Source organism: Etheostoma spectabile, chromosome 7, assembly GCF_008692095.1.
Source record: "Etheostoma spectabile isolate EspeVRDwgs_2016 chromosome 7, UIUC_Espe_1.0, whole genome shotgun sequence".
NCBI lineage: Eukaryota > Metazoa > Chordata > Actinopteri > Perciformes > Percidae > Etheostoma > Etheostoma spectabile.
This window is the reverse complement of record NC_045739.1, coordinates 21,337,496-21,353,561: the sequence shown is the minus strand read 5'-3', so window position 1 is coordinate 21,353,561 and position 16,066 is coordinate 21,337,496. Positions and strand designations below refer to the sequence as shown.

General features: G+C 41.0%; 3 protein-coding genes across 4 annotated transcripts in view; all 3 read left to right on the top strand.

Moving 5' to 3' along the window:
• usp19 (ubiquitin specific peptidase 19) overlaps nt 1-462 on the top strand; it is a 26,612-nt gene extending 26,150 nt beyond the window's left edge. For both annotated transcript variants that reach the window (XM_032519774.1, XM_032519776.1), the window contains one exon: nt 1-462. This exon is cut by the window's left edge and continues 767 nt beyond it. The gene's annotated coding sequence lies outside the window, so the exon portion shown is untranslated.
• A 741-nt stretch (nt 463-1,203) lies between these two features.
• On the top strand, nt 1,204-12,201 carry si:dkey-32e6.3 (uncharacterized). The gene is made up of 6 exons (XM_032519791.1): nt 1,204-1,613; nt 2,844-3,016; nt 4,885-5,103; nt 7,042-7,202; nt 7,289-7,421; nt 10,247-12,201. The coding sequence occupies exons 1-6, from the start codon at nt 1,337-1,339 to the stop codon at nt 10,421-10,423; spliced, it is 1,140 nt and encodes a 379-aa protein (XP_032375682.1). The 5' UTR covers nt 1,204-1,336; the 3' UTR covers nt 10,424-12,201.
• Nucleotides 12,202-14,159: 1,958 nt separating this feature from the next.
• klhdc8b (kelch domain containing 8B) overlaps nt 14,160-16,066 on the top strand; it is a 147,913-nt gene continuing 146,006 nt past the window's right edge. The window contains exon 1 of the mRNA XM_032519795.1: nt 14,160-14,330. The gene's annotated coding sequence lies outside the window, so the exon portion shown is untranslated. The remainder of the gene's footprint in view (nt 14,331-16,066) is intronic.

Genomic DNA, 16,066 nt, shown 5'->3' with positions numbered 1-16,066 from the left:
TGTGTAGCAGGGTATTCTGTAAGTTAGATTGGAATTGTAGCAACAGATATCATGAAAAACAATGTGAGACGGGTGCTGACTTGCTACTTTTTTAATTATGGAGGGCACACATTTTTGTCTTTTTGTTGCTTTATAAACATTTGGCTTCTATTGCTCTAGTGAATTCTTATTTTTTTTGTACTTGTTTAGATATTCAATCCTGTGGATGCAATTGTCAAAGGCTTCAGTATAAACTGAAATGTGCATGACTGCATGTTCAGGCTGTAACCCCAGCCCCTGTTACATACCCCCCCTCCCCCTACAAACTTTTTCATTTCATTATTTCAGTTGTGCGTGAGTTGTCCAGTCTCTCCCCTCCTCTCCTTTGTAATAGACTGCGTATAAAAAGTGGGGATCATTAACAATGCTGCTGTGGATACATATAAATGGTAATATAAATAAAACAATTTTGAGAACTGCTTACATGAATGGTTTTGTTCTTTTTTACCAATGGCTGTCACAAGATGCTGGCCAATTTTTTTGTTCTTTTTATAGTTCTATATCTGTGGATTATAGTAGTCCTGTGAGCCAAAACTGTTAAGTATCACACAGGTGTTTCCAATTTTGTACCTGATCTGAGTTTTCCCCAGGCACCCCAGAATATCAGTAAAGGAGCATGAAATACTTCCCCCCTAAAAATAAATTAAGAATACAACATCCCTATTCAGTAAGGCATACAAAGTATCATTTCCATACACTACAGCATGACCAATTTTCCTACACATAATTCTAAATATGTTTGTACAATGGAAAAAGAAATGTTGCTTTGTTTTGACCACAGAAATCCAAGAAGTATTTGGTTGTTAGTGACAGAAACTTGCTTTACAAGACGTCTTTGTTTGTTATAGGTAACTCAAATGTTTTAAAACGGATGAACATTCATGACAGTACTAGGTAATCTTCATTCGTAATGTATGTTTTGTTCCATAAAATCTGTTCATGCTAATAGTGCCTGCTTGTTAACACTTTAACAATAATTTTCATTAGTCAGTGAAGCTTTTGCTTTAATTTTCAACCTGACTCAAAACCATAGACAGTTAAACGTGTGGATATGAAATAATATGTTGGAATGTTTGAAATCCTCCTGATACTAAAATGTTTAACAGCAACAGGAAGATGGCGCTGTCTTTACCAGCCGGTAGTATACAACCACTGAGCACCAGAAGAAGAAAAAGAAGCTGGTCCTTGTGGAGAACGAGGAAGTACAGGTAAATAATGACACGGACGGCCGAGCCGGTTAGGTAGCACGTTTCAGTTGAACATTTTCAAACCAACTAACGTCAGGGGCAGCGCCCTAATGGCGGAGTTCGGTGTGAACAACGGTCGCGAAGCTGAAGAACATGAAGTGACACACAGCAGAAATGCCCGTGAGCGTGTGTGCGGGACCGGAGACCCCGCGGTGACAGTCCCCCGGGAGCTGTGGCCGTCAAATCACCACCAGAGGAAAAAGTTAGTCCTTCACATCGACCTCAACAACACCATACTGGTGTCGGACACCGTGATAGCTCAGGGGATAGAAGCTGCTCTGGACCATTTCCTCTCGACTGTCACCTGGGGAAAGATTAGCAAAAAAGGTAAACTTGAAATAGTACTTGATAGTACTTTCCCGAATCCCACAAGGATGCCCAGTCAGCCAAGTCATTGTTCCTGTTGGGCCGAATTCAATCTGAGAATCTGTCAAAAAAAGTCCTCCATTTTTATTCGCCACTTGTATGTGCGTTTGTACATTCTTTCCTTTGTATTTCCTTTATTTTTGAATAGTTAATGTGTTCTATCCTATTTATTATTTCATGAATATTCTGTACGTGTGCTATATGGCTAATATGTTGCTGTAGCACTGCTATTTCCTAATTTGGGATTTGTAATTTTTTTCTAGTTAAACCTAGACTACTTTTAGTATATAACGCAAATATCACGATATGTTTGACAAAATACCTTGATATCGATACCGCAACGATATTGTAGTGTTGACAATTGGTGCTTTTACAAAATATTTACACAAAGAGATTTTTGATAAATAATCATCAGTAACGTGGATATAATGACTAAGGGGTACAAGTAATAGAACTGTTACAACAGTCTGGTAAGTTCAGAAAATAACATCACTTATGCCATATTACGATATCCAAAATCTAAGACAATATCTAGTCTCATATCTCAATATAAAAAAAAATATCGATATACTGCCCCGCTCTACCTACTTTCCCCAAAATTATGACTAGCCTAAAGACTGTCAACCAACCAAAGTTAGCCTAATAATAATTGAGGTTATTAAAAATGAAAATGCATTATTGGAATCGCACATACTGTATGCCGAATGGCAAGTCGTAAATAATATAACTACAACTATGTCTAATATTGTTTACATAATGATTGTTTTGCTAATGTGGAAGTAAAACGTTAAATTAAGTTTTTTTTTAAGTATGGTTTGGCAGAATAAGGTCTAGAGCCATTTATAGGAGAGTTGATCTGTTTGTTGGCGCATTTTCAAATGTTTTTTTTTTCCATCATCGCTCTGTATTTAGCGCCGATGTACCTGAAGTGATGATAATTCATTAAGGTTTTCCAAAAAAATAGCTTGTGTAGCCTACAGCTGCCTTAAAGTCATCAGAGACAATGGAGAAATGTAATCATGAATGTTATTGACTATACTATCAATTCTATCCCCTGAGGGCTTCAGAACATCCTTGGGAGCCAGGTCTGGCTCCTATACTGTATTAGCATCCTCCACTCATTGTTTGATGTTTAGTGTGTCCACATTTTATACCATTCTCATAAACCTTGTTCTCCTCGCCTCTCTGCAGGAAAGTGGGAATGGCTGAGTGACTCGACCTCTCTGCTCCCGCCGTGCGATGATGCAGTTAGTTACCACTCCCATTTCGGAAAGATAGCAGGTTTCACCTCCGTTGCAGGGAGACGTTTCCGCGGGATTCTGGATGAACATCTGGAGCTGCTCCGCTGGCCCGAGGGCACCAAGGCAAGCATCGTATAAAAGAGGATTAGAAGGCCAGATGGTCTGTGTAAAGTTCGACAATTGATTAAGTTCGATCTCCCTGACCTTGAGAATTGTGGTGTTGCTAACCCTACAAATAGTCAGTCTGTAATTTTTTAATTTTTTTTTATAAACAACAGGTACTTTCCCAATTTAAACTAAATTCCACGTAAAGATCACCCGCTGCCATACTTTTAGAGCTGACTGTATGAACTGAGCATTCATCCTCTGTTCAACAGTTAGTATTACCCAGCTGATTTGGTCGTTTTTGTTTTGTTGAAACGAGACAAACCAGTCTGCTTAACCTGCGAAATCTATGGTGACGCATATACACCAGAAATATACAAGTTAAGCAAATAGTTTGTACATTGTGCAACTTGGTTTATTTTCTAGCAGCCTTTTTTAACTGCATCATAAACGTAAGGGATATTTTCACATTTCCTCATAAACCATCGCTAATCATGGTTAGATTAGTTTATTTTGTTCAAATCTCTTAATTGAGTTTTCCCAGGACCAGCAAAGTATACATTGCAGCAGCGTCCCATGGACAACGAGGTAGCATACGAAAAATTTCCAGATAAGCAAGCAAACTATTACAGAACCAGTAATGAAACAGGCAGCAAACAAAACCATAAAGGAGTAGTTCAATTGTAACGGGAAGCCCTCCCCATACGTGTATAGCCACATACCCGCATACGTACATACATCCACACACATGCACACTCATGAACTCACATACTGGCATACACACACACAGTGTAGATATACTGTACATGTATACACCTACACTTAAAACTAATGAATGCTATACTGGGTTTCAGAAGGAAGGGCAAAAAAGAGTAAATAAAAAAGATAAAACTCAACTAAATTGGCAACAACAGTGATTCAGGAAAAAGTTGATTTGACTAGTCAGGCACATGAGGTGTGGAAATAAATTCACGACTGCTGGGTTATCGACCATTTGTCAAGGAAGCGGTTATGGTTAGATTCATTAATTCATATTTAAGGTATACTTGTGGGATTTCAGCTGTAGCTTTTTGACACCTATCTTGTAGCCTAAGCAGGTTTTTTTTAAAATCATAAAAAACAAAAGAAGAAGATATTCTGTAACTTTTACAGTCCCTGTTCAGTGATGCAGATCAAACCCCATGGTGTAGGGGAGGAACACTGTAACGTTCAGCTCATGCTTGATGATTCTTTCATTGGCAAAGCGGCTCTGCTGATATGTGGTACAGTTGCTGTGTACAAATGAGTATGATTTTGCGAACATTTTTGTTGTTGTTGCAAGCTGAACAGCAGGATCGGCCAACCAGCTCAGCACGAAGAGCCGAAAGAAAAACCTGCACCAAAGCATAGAGCCACGTCCACAATCTAATGACAGCCGTTGAACATATCAGTTGTCATAGGTTTCCCACTGAGTCAATATAGGTAAGATAAAAAAAACGGAGTCTTTGTTATCCACAATCCGTGTTGTGTCTGGCTTGTACACGGTTGTGGCAAGTCAAAGCGACTCTTTCCGTTAGAACAGAACAATGTTTTGACTTTGCTTGTTTCATTGTAGAAAACACTGATCCACACAGGCTAAGTTGATGCAGACATTGACATTAGCTTGAGTTCAGCCTGTTTAAAATTGGGATATACATCAAAAAACTCTGCATCATTATTTTTTTCTTATTTTAAAATAGATGCATTCAAAAGCATTTTGACTTCTCTGAAATATGTTTCACAAAGAGATGTATCAAACAAATATCAACTGATAACAGCCCCCAGCCTCACAGGACCAGGCTATATAGCATCCTTGGTCCCTGATAAAGTATGTGTTCCTGACTGCTCTTTGACTCCGTTCCCTGCAGGGAGACAGAGAGCTGTGTGTAAAAGGAGAGGGTGGACAACTGTACCACTGGATCCTCCCCTCCTTCTTCCAGCTGCTCAAAGACCTGGTGCAGGAAGGAAGGGAGTTTGCCGTCGTTTTCCGTTCGTTTGGAAGCGACCTACCTCGTGTGCTGAGCGCTGTCTCCAGAGCGCTGAATGAAGGGGCTCATCCGCTGTTCCCCGATCTGCCCCATCTTAAGGTGAAGTAGAAAAAAAGGGAGCCATTCCCTGGTTTACAATGTTTTAGGTTAAAGTATAAGTTCGCCCAAAATGACAACAACATATTTTGGCCTAGCTGATAGTTTGGGATTGATTCAGCAGGGTAAGGTAATGTCTGGTCTACTACACTGTCAGAGTGGACTTTACAGCAGCACTTCCTAACACAGACCACCTGTAAGTACAAACATGTTTTATGTACTTTCCAAAACAGAGTTACAAAGTGCTTCAAAGCTACAAAGAAAGACATTACAAGCCTTTGAATTAATAAGTCAAAAGATGAGCAAAGAATTAGAAAGATTAAGGCGAGCACACATCAATAAAATGCTTTTTAGACCAAATGGATTATGTGATGAGATTTCAAAATATTTAACACATTCACATAATATCCTAAAACAAGTTAGCATACATTAGGGTTAGGCAACGTGCCTATGGGTGTGATTATAAATATTTGGCCTGTTTTTTCTTTTTCTAGAGGCTGTAGTGAGTGATGCCATGCCCCTAATAAACACCATTTACAGCAGCCATATAGAGGACGGCGATAGAATTGAAAGATACTTGAAGCCGAGCCACACATCCATAAAAAACAGCAGAAGGCAGCTTCAAACCTTTTTCTTTTCATGCTAAATACGGCATTGGAATTACTAGCAAGTAAGAGTATTAGTCTGTTCAGATGCTTCTGTTTGTTCTCAAAGTTTAGTTATAATTAGGTCAGGGAACTGTGAAAATCACACCAAGAGAGCCTTACACTACCTATCACATTGCCCATGGGTAAAAATGTGCTGCAAATGTGCAAAGAACCCATAATTACCATGAACTTTGTCTTGTTCTCTTTAACAAACATGTCATATTTGCTACTGTAGGCTTGAAGGCATTCATTTTTAAGATAACGTTTTTGGCTTTAATTACCCTTGTTAGTTGTTATTATAGAGAGCTAGATCTAGAGCAGTGGTTCCCAACCAGGGTACCATGTACCCCATGGGGTACTTCTGCCGTCACCGTCATGTGGACAGATTGTAGGGCAGCTCAACACATTTAAAATGCAGCAAAAGGCAAAGCAGAAGGGAGCCCTGGGCTGGACTCCAATCCGGGTGCTGTAAGGACCCTAATTATACTGTACCGCCGCACAAAATAACTATCCACTTTTAAATAATGACTAGTATTGGACACTTGGAACACACCGGGAACAGGGCTGGGGGCTACCTAAGGCCAAAAAGTTTGGGAACCCCCAAGCTAGAGAATAACAGTAAAGGTGGGAGAGAAAAGGGATGAGAAGATGACCCGCAGCAATGAAGTCAATGATTTTCCAAATTGATTCCGATTTACTAGGTCTCCTATTGATTTTATTCAATATTACATTCAATATCAATTAGGTTAGCAACATTTCAGTAACAATACCAATGTAGCTTGGATATGAAAGGGATGCTACAATTGTACAAGGCTCCCTCTAACCCAGTGCAATAAAGTAAAGGACTTAGAACTGCGTGGTGCCAGAGAGTGGATTGGGATATATACAGTATATACATAACGCTAGATGGGAGAAAACCCTACACATTGAACCTTAAGTTGAACTTCATGCCAGAGGGGTTTAATTTTTCAACTCCCACAACAACAACAACTCCAGAATAATTGATCACTTCATTGCTGTTTAATAGCTTATGGTCATCTGTAAACATTCACTATTTATGATAGAGTTGTTTTGTTATGTAGCTGGCACAGACGTTTTTTTCTTTTATGTCTATGAGAGTTTAATGCTGATAGCCAAATTCATTTAGGTCAAGTCTGTCAGACGTCATGTATAAATAACAAAATCATTTCACAGAAGGTCGTTTTGATTTGATGCTTCCCCCATAAAGTTCTGAGCGGCTCTCCCTCTTTACTTCTCCCTCTGACTCTGGCTCTTCTTGTCGCTCTCGGCTCAGTTAAATGTGAACACGACTCCAGGCAAGATCCGCTGCAGCAGGAGGGGAATCGTCGTGAGCCGTGCCAAGGAAAGCATTTCCTCTCGTGATGGAGAAAGAGGCCTGTACCAGTACTTCAGCTCAGTCCAGGGCCTGGGGGGCTTTCAGGACCACTACGACTGGTATGCATAGCATTCTTCAAGCCACCAATTTTTTTTCCTTCGTCCATCTTTTTACTAAAATCTTCCCGTGTCTGTTTCCCGCTCAGGTGGGCAAGTAACACCTTCTCCATCCGTGGGGGGAAGCCGTTGTGGGTCGACCCCTTTGACCAACACGTTCAGCACATCTTCATAGACGACCACATACGGCAGGACGACGAGCATACCATCGTTCATCCCAAGGTACTGAATACAACAACCTCTATCGGCAACCATAAGCATTGGAACTACATTCACAGCTTAAATTGGCTTATACTTAAAACAAATATAAGGGCAATTTTTTGTGGAAACGGTTGAGCTTTTGAATTAGAGCTAGGATCTGAGAGACGGCTGCTGAAGAGATAAGGATGATAACGTGCTTTAGTAACACTGCTTTGTCACTTTCTTTCATGTTCTGATGACTAACATCTCAGCACTTTGTTATATAACCACTGAGTCAATGGTATTGACCTGTAGCTCTAAGAAACCTTCAGACATACAGTATGTGGTCATTTTGTTAGACTAGCTGGAGTGGATTTAGTGTTTCTTTCTTGTCATCTACAGCTGTTTTTAAAGTGGCTAAATGTGACTCTGTGACGATTGCAGTGGCCTCTTTGGACAAAAGCGATAGTGTTTTTACCCCACCTGCCGTTTGTGGATGGACGTAGGCAGCGAGAGCACACTGTCTACCACTCAGCGAGACTTTTGGCAGGAGATTTTAGCAGCAATGATGAAATCTAAAATAGCCACATATCAGGTCATGATCCCTTGTTAGGAAGAGACAAGTTGCCGCTTTTATCATCACACCGGCTCTGTGTAAAATGAGCCAGGATTGCAACTTGGTCTGTAATGAGTGAACATCGTATCTGCAAGGGTTTCTGATCTGCCCACCTTCTCTCGTTGCTGGGGTGATTATGTATTAAGCTAATTTTTTCTGTGGAAAATGTAACAGTACTATTTTTTGACAATGCTGTTTAAATTGTTCTGGTGTTTTATAGTAAACTCCAGAGCAATGATTATTTGATTAGTTGTCAACTATTAAATTGACCGCCAACTATTTTGATAATCAATTAATTGGTTTGAGTCCTTTTTTTTATTAAAAAAAAGGAAAACAAATTTCTGATTCTAGCTCCTTAAATGCAAATATTTTCTTTCTTTCTTTTCATCACTCTTCTGTGACGGTAAACTGAATATCTTTGAGTTGTGGACAAAACGAGACCTTTGAAGACCTTCATCTTGGGCTTTGGAAAACACGGATTGACATTTTTCACAATTTTCTGACAATTTTTAAGACCAGTCATTTAATCGAGAAAAAAATCAACAAGATTAATCGTTAGTTGCAGCCCTACACTACAGTGACCTGCAGGAGGTTTTTGTATCCATTTGAAGTTATTTTTTCTCCTCCTCACAAACTGTAAACCGCTGAGCATATGGTTTCTCTCATCTCATTGCAGTGCAAACACAATTAGAGAAAACTGCATATATCAAGTCACTTTTACTATGTGCGATAATGGACTAGAAAGAAGCTGTACTTGTATCAAATTATCTGGAAGGCTCACAGTCAGTATTTGGAAATAGATCTACTTATTCGTTCCACTTGTCCTTTATCCCCCTTCCATGACGTTATGGAAATCAGTGTTCAGAGTGTTGTCTGTATTTTGTCTTATGTCTCTATATTTACTCTAGAGGTCTACTGATACTGTTTTTTTCAAGGCCGATACCGATTATTAGTAGTTAACGAAACCAGTAACCGACATTTGGAACCAATATACAATGTAAATGAAAATATTTTTGTAAAAATTAGGATTTTGGAATGTTACAAAATCCAACACAATCCCTAATTTATTCATTTATTCAGTGAGGGCCCCTAACCATGTATTTCATGTAACAGTCAGTTTCCACAGCAGACATTTTGATGTGTGGTGGCAGGAAAAGCACAAGTGTTTCTAACAACATTAACGATGGCTCCCGTTCTGCTCCAAGTGTCCAGCAAACCGTGACAGTGAGCCAGTGGCCAGGACCCTGAAACCTGAAGCAGCTAAATGGAATTCAGCCAGCATTCATTTCATTATTTACACCTGTGCTTTTCCAACCCTGACACGTCAAAATGTCTTCTGTGAAAAATATTTGGAAGTCCCCTTAAAGTTAAGCTTTTAGATTCTTTGTACAAAGTTCCAAGTCCTATGTTTAGAGTGAAGACGTCTTTAACTTGTTTTAATCATCCGGTGTGTCTGCGGAGTAAGGTTGGCTACACCAAAGAAACACTGTTGGATAAGAGAAAACCAAAATTTGCCTTTACCAGTGTATTGCCGTGTGTTATTTGTCCATAAAAAATCCTTGTCAATTGGTCCCAGAAACGTCCCAGTTAGATAGTACATGTAAATATATTTTCTGTAAATATTCACAGTCATTCCTCAAAAGAACTAAGCAGGTTGCCTCGTTGCACGATCCAAGTTTTCTTCAAATCTTGCCATTTCCAGCGTGCGGCTTGCTAGTCGAGTTAGACAACGGCAACACATCGTGAGCGGAAGGCGAGGGACATTCAGCGGCACTTATCCTGGAAATGAACTTGAAATGAGTTTGTTCATCCAGACTACATGTCATAACAAACCACCATCTGCCAACATGCATTCACTAGAATGTTTGTCAGTTTTGATTACATTCTCAACTATTGTGTGTGTATATGTATCCCTTGTCAGTGACTTACTCACGCTATCGTCTCTACAGATGATGTATTTTCTAAATAAAGTAGCTTCCACTGAGTTGTTCGCTGGTTCAGAGCTCCAGAAAGCTAACCTGACTTCCCCCCTCGTGTGTGTGTGTGTGTGTGTGTGTGTGTGTGTGTGTGTGTGTGTGTGTGTGTGTGTGTGGTGGTGTTGTGTGGTGTGGGTGTGGGTGGGTGTGTGTGTGTGTGGGTGGGTGTGGTGTGTGTGTGTGTGGGTGTGGTGTGTGTGTGGGTGTGTGTGTGTGTGTGTGTGTGTGTCTCTGTGTGTGTGTGTCTCTGTGTCTCTGTGTCTCTGTTGTTTCAGGTTTTCCTGGGCCCAGGTGGCACTGACACTCGTACAGCCTGCACCGCTGAGCTTTATGACATCACACTGGTTCAGACCGACCTCCTTCGGGCCATTTCTCACCCAAGCTACTTCACTCAGCGCGTCCACATCTGTCTGGAAAACTACGAGAGGAATCTCCAGCAGGGGGCAGGCTAGAACACGGCTCAACTGTATGTCTGTCTCTAGGACAACCTCCAGTTTAGGGTTCCGTTAACCCAGACACTAGGGCACAGACTGGGGATGCAGATGCGCTAGACTGTAGGTATGGCTATTAAACACAAAGCTTGGTGGCTTACTGAAGAACGGGAGTTCATCAAACCATGAATGGAAGAGGTTTACATACAGGTTAGGGTTAAAGGAATAAATATGCAGATAAGGAAAGATCACAGTTACTGAAGATGGCAGCTAGATAAGTAGGAATTAAATTCAACCTTTGTAGTGCCGTGCACACTTTATCTACTCCAGGAGAGAGGTGAAAGGATGTCAGCTTATACAGAGATCAATTCCCAAATAGATTGTACTGTCTGCTGTCCTAAGGTGATCCGCCACAAAAGATTAAGCACTAAAGTGGCCAGGCAAGACTCCTTGGTCGCATCGAAGGCTGTTACTGATCACGCCACTGGATAATTGCCCTGACTCTCGGAAATTTGTGTCGCACAGCATAATTGGGGTCAGATACGGTGATAAAACCCTTCAAGTGTTGCGTCATTTGTCTAGCGAGTAGAATTCCCCGGGGTTTTGCTCCTTCGTTTGTTATCCTCATGGTGTGACACTCATTTAGCTTCTCCCAGAGAACGTTTTAACTTCCATTGTTAAACATTGTCGGCATTGTTTACATTCACTCACAACTGAAAGGTCATACTTGAATATGTGCAGATAGCTAATACCTCAAAACATAATATACTCTATACACTTTATGAAGGCATTGCATTAGAGAATGACTTACATGACACATGCGCGCGCACACACACACACACACACACACACACACACACACTACCAGATAAAGGTTTGTGTGTGTGTGTATGTGTATATATATATATATATATATAATGAAATATCTGAGATGTATAATTAGGTTGAACATACTGTAGCTTTGGGATGTGTTTGTATTACTTGAAAGTAAAGTGAGTGACACATTGAATATATATATAATAAGTTAAATAATTTAAGGTTAGGATTTATTTAATTTAATTTTGTTTGAGCTTTCAGGGAGATTTTTAATTCCTATATTTTTTTTAGGCCAAAACTTAGAGAGACAGCTGAATGCAAACCATATCAATAATGTAAAGGAAAAATAGTAAAATGCTGCATTATAATATTTATTATATTAACAGTGGAGTGATGACACCAGTGCTGAACCATTTCACTATATATCGAGCACTGTTGCAAAGACAAAGCTGGGACCCGGGAGCTTTGTTGGTCGTTAAAATAATACAGGCTCAGAGTTTCAGTGTGCAAAACACAAAATGAAAACACCTCTATCAAATTATGTCATACATCTCACAGTAGGTTTATCAGATCATCACAACATTGACTATGTTAATCTCAGAATTACAATTTATGTGTTTTAAAGCTTTAATACGTAGCTTGGTGATATTAATGAACGTCCATTACATTCAAGCCATTGCCAAACGAGTTGCTACAAAGCTAATTAAGACTCTCAGCTCCACACAACTCTCTCTGTATTTCTCAGTATGGCTGTGTTCAGAAGATTGTGGCATCCGGTGACTTGCCCGTGCAGAATGTGAAGAAAGCATGAAGATAATCACCTTTTCTGAAGAGTCCATCATGTTTTTTTTAATGTACTTATCCATAGTCCGTGTATTACATGGCAGTAGGCTCGGAGAAGCAGGCAGGAGTCCCGGCACAGAAGCTAAGCAATTGACTGCTGTGGATGAGTTAAGCAGCTAAACACATTTTTGCCACCTAAATGAAGGACCATCTAAAAAAAAAACACAAACAAATCCCTTTGAGCTTGTGAGTTTTGCACACTGAAACTCACCCAGGTAAACTGGGGCGTACACAATTTTAAATACTTTAATTCTGAACTCATTCACATCATCATGAATTCTGAGGCTGCCATGCATTTAAATGCACATCACATCATAACTTGAAAATTGTCATTTATTCATATTTCTGATGTTAAATAAACCGGTTTGTTTGGTGTTACTGTAAGCACACAACACAAGATGAGTTTTGGTGTATTATATTAGAGATTCAAATTCATTGGATCTCTCCCTCTTTTTTTCTGACACCATGAAGAATGTCAGATTGTAATCCCTAGCTGGAAAATGGTTAAGAACACGTGGCGTTATCACAGACTTTCAGGCACAACACATGTATAAAGCACTGATAGTTTAATTAACGAGAGTACATCAAGTGGTAAGTAAATGCTTTGATATGCTGTAATGAACATTAAAAACATCTGTAAATTCTTTTCTTCCTGCAATTTCAAAGCAAATTTTTAACACATGCATTTATCCGCACCCCTGCAGCTACCTGGAGTTAATTCAAAGAGAGATGATAAGGGAAATGCTTGTTAGATAGAATGTTTCTTCTCTGTAGTTTGGAATGGGATTAGAAATGCTAAAGAGGTCTTGACAGAAGTCCGGTTGTAACCTGTAATTGTATGTGTACTCCCTTAAAGCATTTGTGTAATTAACTGCTTCATAATGGCGGAGTTCAGACCTATTAAGGTCTGACCCAGGCGGACTGGGATGGACAACAGTGGCCCAGCTGGCAATTGACTTAACATTTAATGATTTACTTACAAAACAGCTGGTACATCAGTGTCAGCCAAGATGACTAGGATGGGTACTAAAAGACAGAATAGTTCTTTTGTGGAACTGTAATGTAAAATAAAAAAAAATAAAAAAAGGAACCAGTGCACAGAAATTGTTCTAGCATGTAGGGCGTCCTGTATGTCAAGTGCAACCATTAGTTCCCTGCATCTTGTTTTCTCTACTGAAAGGACCCCATAGAGGGCATTTACTCACATTTTCTCCTCTAGAAGTAAACCCCATTTAGGGCACTTATGTCACGTTTTCTTTAACACAGACTCTATGGTAGACCACAGTTGCTCCTGTAGTGTGTTCTCCTCTGCCAAATAAATGTCAAATCAATCTGAGCATCAAAACTAACTTAAAGACTTTTTTCAGATCTTATGATTGGAGTTGGTCCACAGTGGAAGGTTTGTCCTGAAACCCTTTAAGTGTCATTTAAAAAATCTGTAATAGCTTTGCTGGTGTTTAAGACAGATATGGTAATAATAATGGATCCAAATGATGTGGAATTATATTTATTTTTGAATATATTTATTTTAACCTAGGGAAAACACTAGCTCTGATCTACAGGTTATCAAGTTTAAGATGAGTTTTATTTATTATTAATTTCTATTTGGTCAATTTCTTGAATAATACAATCTCATATTAAAACTGTTCCTTAAGTGTCAAACATTGTGTATTTTATAAAACCACTACGCTGCAATGGAATGGCTCTAGTGCCATTTAAAATGACTGCGTTGCATGTTTTTTTGTGTAGTTTTAAGTGGGAGTTCCTGGTGGTGGCCTCAATCCACACGAGGGCAGCAGCGCAGCTTCCGGAGCGCACTCACCTTTAGAGGCAGCGTCTTTCCCGTCAGGTGAGTCTGGAGTTACCTGATGCTGCGCTACGCTGCGGGATGCGTGAAACTAGCGACCCAAAAGCAGAACTGGGTGCATTTACATCTAGGTTCGAGTTTTAAGGGGAGATGATGTGTCGGTTGTTGTCACTTTACGGTGGTGGAGGGTCGACTGTTCCGGGAGTGCATCGATGCGCATTGGTGAGCGAGTGAGGGGAGGAGACGAGGGGAGAGGAAAGGATGGGGAGGGGAGGGGGGGTTGCTGAGTCAGTGGAAGGAGCGCGAAGGTAACGTCGGTGTTTGGCTGGATTCTGTCACTGAACAGGAACACGACAGGACGACCGCTGTCGACATGCCGTGTCCGGACATTTACGCGGAGCTGTGCAGGCGAGCGCCGACGCACCGCTGACTGCGCGTGCCGTGCATCCACCAGACAAAAAGGTAAGGACTGCTGTCGCCCAAACTTTCCTTTTTATTTAAAACCGCCACACACAGGCGCCCCTATGGACTTTTTGAAGCTGCTATAGGAAGACTTCAGCATCGCAAGGTCGACGCAGCATGCAGAGCGCTTCACCCTCCGCGCACATGTGCTCTGTTGGTTGGAGATGCTCTCTTGTTTATGGGCGTTGCGGAGCTACTAATGGGCATCACATCTGTATAAACAGGTGTGGACACTCATTTCTAAATTTGATAATGTTGTTGTTGAAGCGATAAAATGGTGGACGATGGAGGATCAAGCAACAAATATCGCCAGGAATCTGTTTGGACATGTCCACAACCATGCAAGCACGGTTAAGTATTTGCAGGACTCCAGGTCTAATCTTGTTCATCTCAATCATCAGTTGATAAGTGGTGGCCTGATCCAAGTTAGGATGGCAAATGAAATCTGCTGCAGGGACTGCGTAGGATTTGGTAAAGTGATGCCCCTGTGTTGTGTCAGTGGAGTTGGAGCAACGCGTGCGTGCTCTTTGGTGCAGATTCAGGGATTTAGTGAGGAGTTTGAAGGGCAAATCCATCCAGCTGTTTAGTGGGATGGTCTTTTCTAGACAAGCCGGACCATCCGCTGCGCTGCCCAACATCTGGATGCAGCTGCGAGTCACTGGCAGAGAGTCCTTATTCTGTTCTTGGAGCAACCTGAACTTTCTGATGTCTTTTTTTACTGAGTCGAGTCTTGAGCTAGAGAGAGTCCTGCTCCTCTGTCCTCTTCCTCCACTTGGGAATGATGTCTCTCTCCATTATCCCTCCCTCCTCTCTTTCTGTTAAGAGCAGCATCCTACAGTTTAAAGCACTCCCAGTGCTCTTGCTGCTGTCAGCTCTGCTAAAGAGGTGGTTTTGTTCCTTAGTACCTTCCACCACTCCTCCCTCCTCTCCCTCTTGTGCTACTTTTCCCATCTGACCTGCAAGGATTGCTCCTAATTTGGTGTGAGTTCATTTGCATAATGAGGATTACAGCTGACATGCAACGTCTGGGCCTGTCGTGCTGGATCCAGCAGAGAAGCGTAATGCTGTGGCAGATCTCATTGTGCCAGCAAAATGCCACCCTCAATCAGGACTCACCAGGAAGGCTGCTCTGGCACACGGGGCCCTGCCTCTTTGCCATCATCAGAGCGCAGGCAGTGAGGGACACTGACAAATGGACTATCTGGGTGTAAAGCTATTCATGTATGAAATTAGCGAATGATGATGATGTAGTTTGCACAATGGCGGTGGGTTAGATATCGCTGAATTAAAATGCATGACTTTTTTTGTTCTTAAACAACAAGCAGAGCAAATTGATTTTCTTTATCCATTAATAGTTTTAATTAGCATGAGTTCTGTCCGGAGGAGGAATACATTTCTTCATGTCAGAGTATTTTTTTTTCTTCTTCTTCGCTGCATAAACAATTGAGCCACCCACTTCACAGCTAAATTTATACTGAAGTTCAAACCACGGGTCAGAGCCCGCATGAGGACAGAGTCCTGAAGCTAGTAAGTCTCTACATGGGAAAAAAAAACAATGTGTTTTTGACAAAGCTGTTTCCCAGGGCCATCCATCCATCATTGTCCACTTATCGGGTCGCAGGGGCAGCAGCTCCAGCAGGGGAGCCCAAATTTTTCTTTCCCGAGCCACATTAACCAGCTCCGACGGGGGGATCCTGAGGCGGTCCCAGACCAGGTTGGAGATATAATCCCTCCAC

Excerpts from the sequence above, each read along its gene's own strand:
- si:dkey-32e6.3 (XM_032519791.1), top strand. The coding sequence starts at position 1,337 with ATGGCGGAGTTCGGTGTGAACAACGGTCGCGAAGCTGAAGAACATGAA. Across the intron at positions 1,614-2,843 it reads GGGAAAGATTAGCAAAAAAG|GAAAGTGGGAATGGCTGAGT; the intron begins GTAAACTTGAAA and ends GCCTCTCTGCAG. Across the intron at positions 5,104-7,041 it reads CCGATCTGCCCCATCTTAAG|TTAAATGTGAACACGACTCC; the intron begins GTGAAGTAGAAA and ends CTCTCGGCTCAG.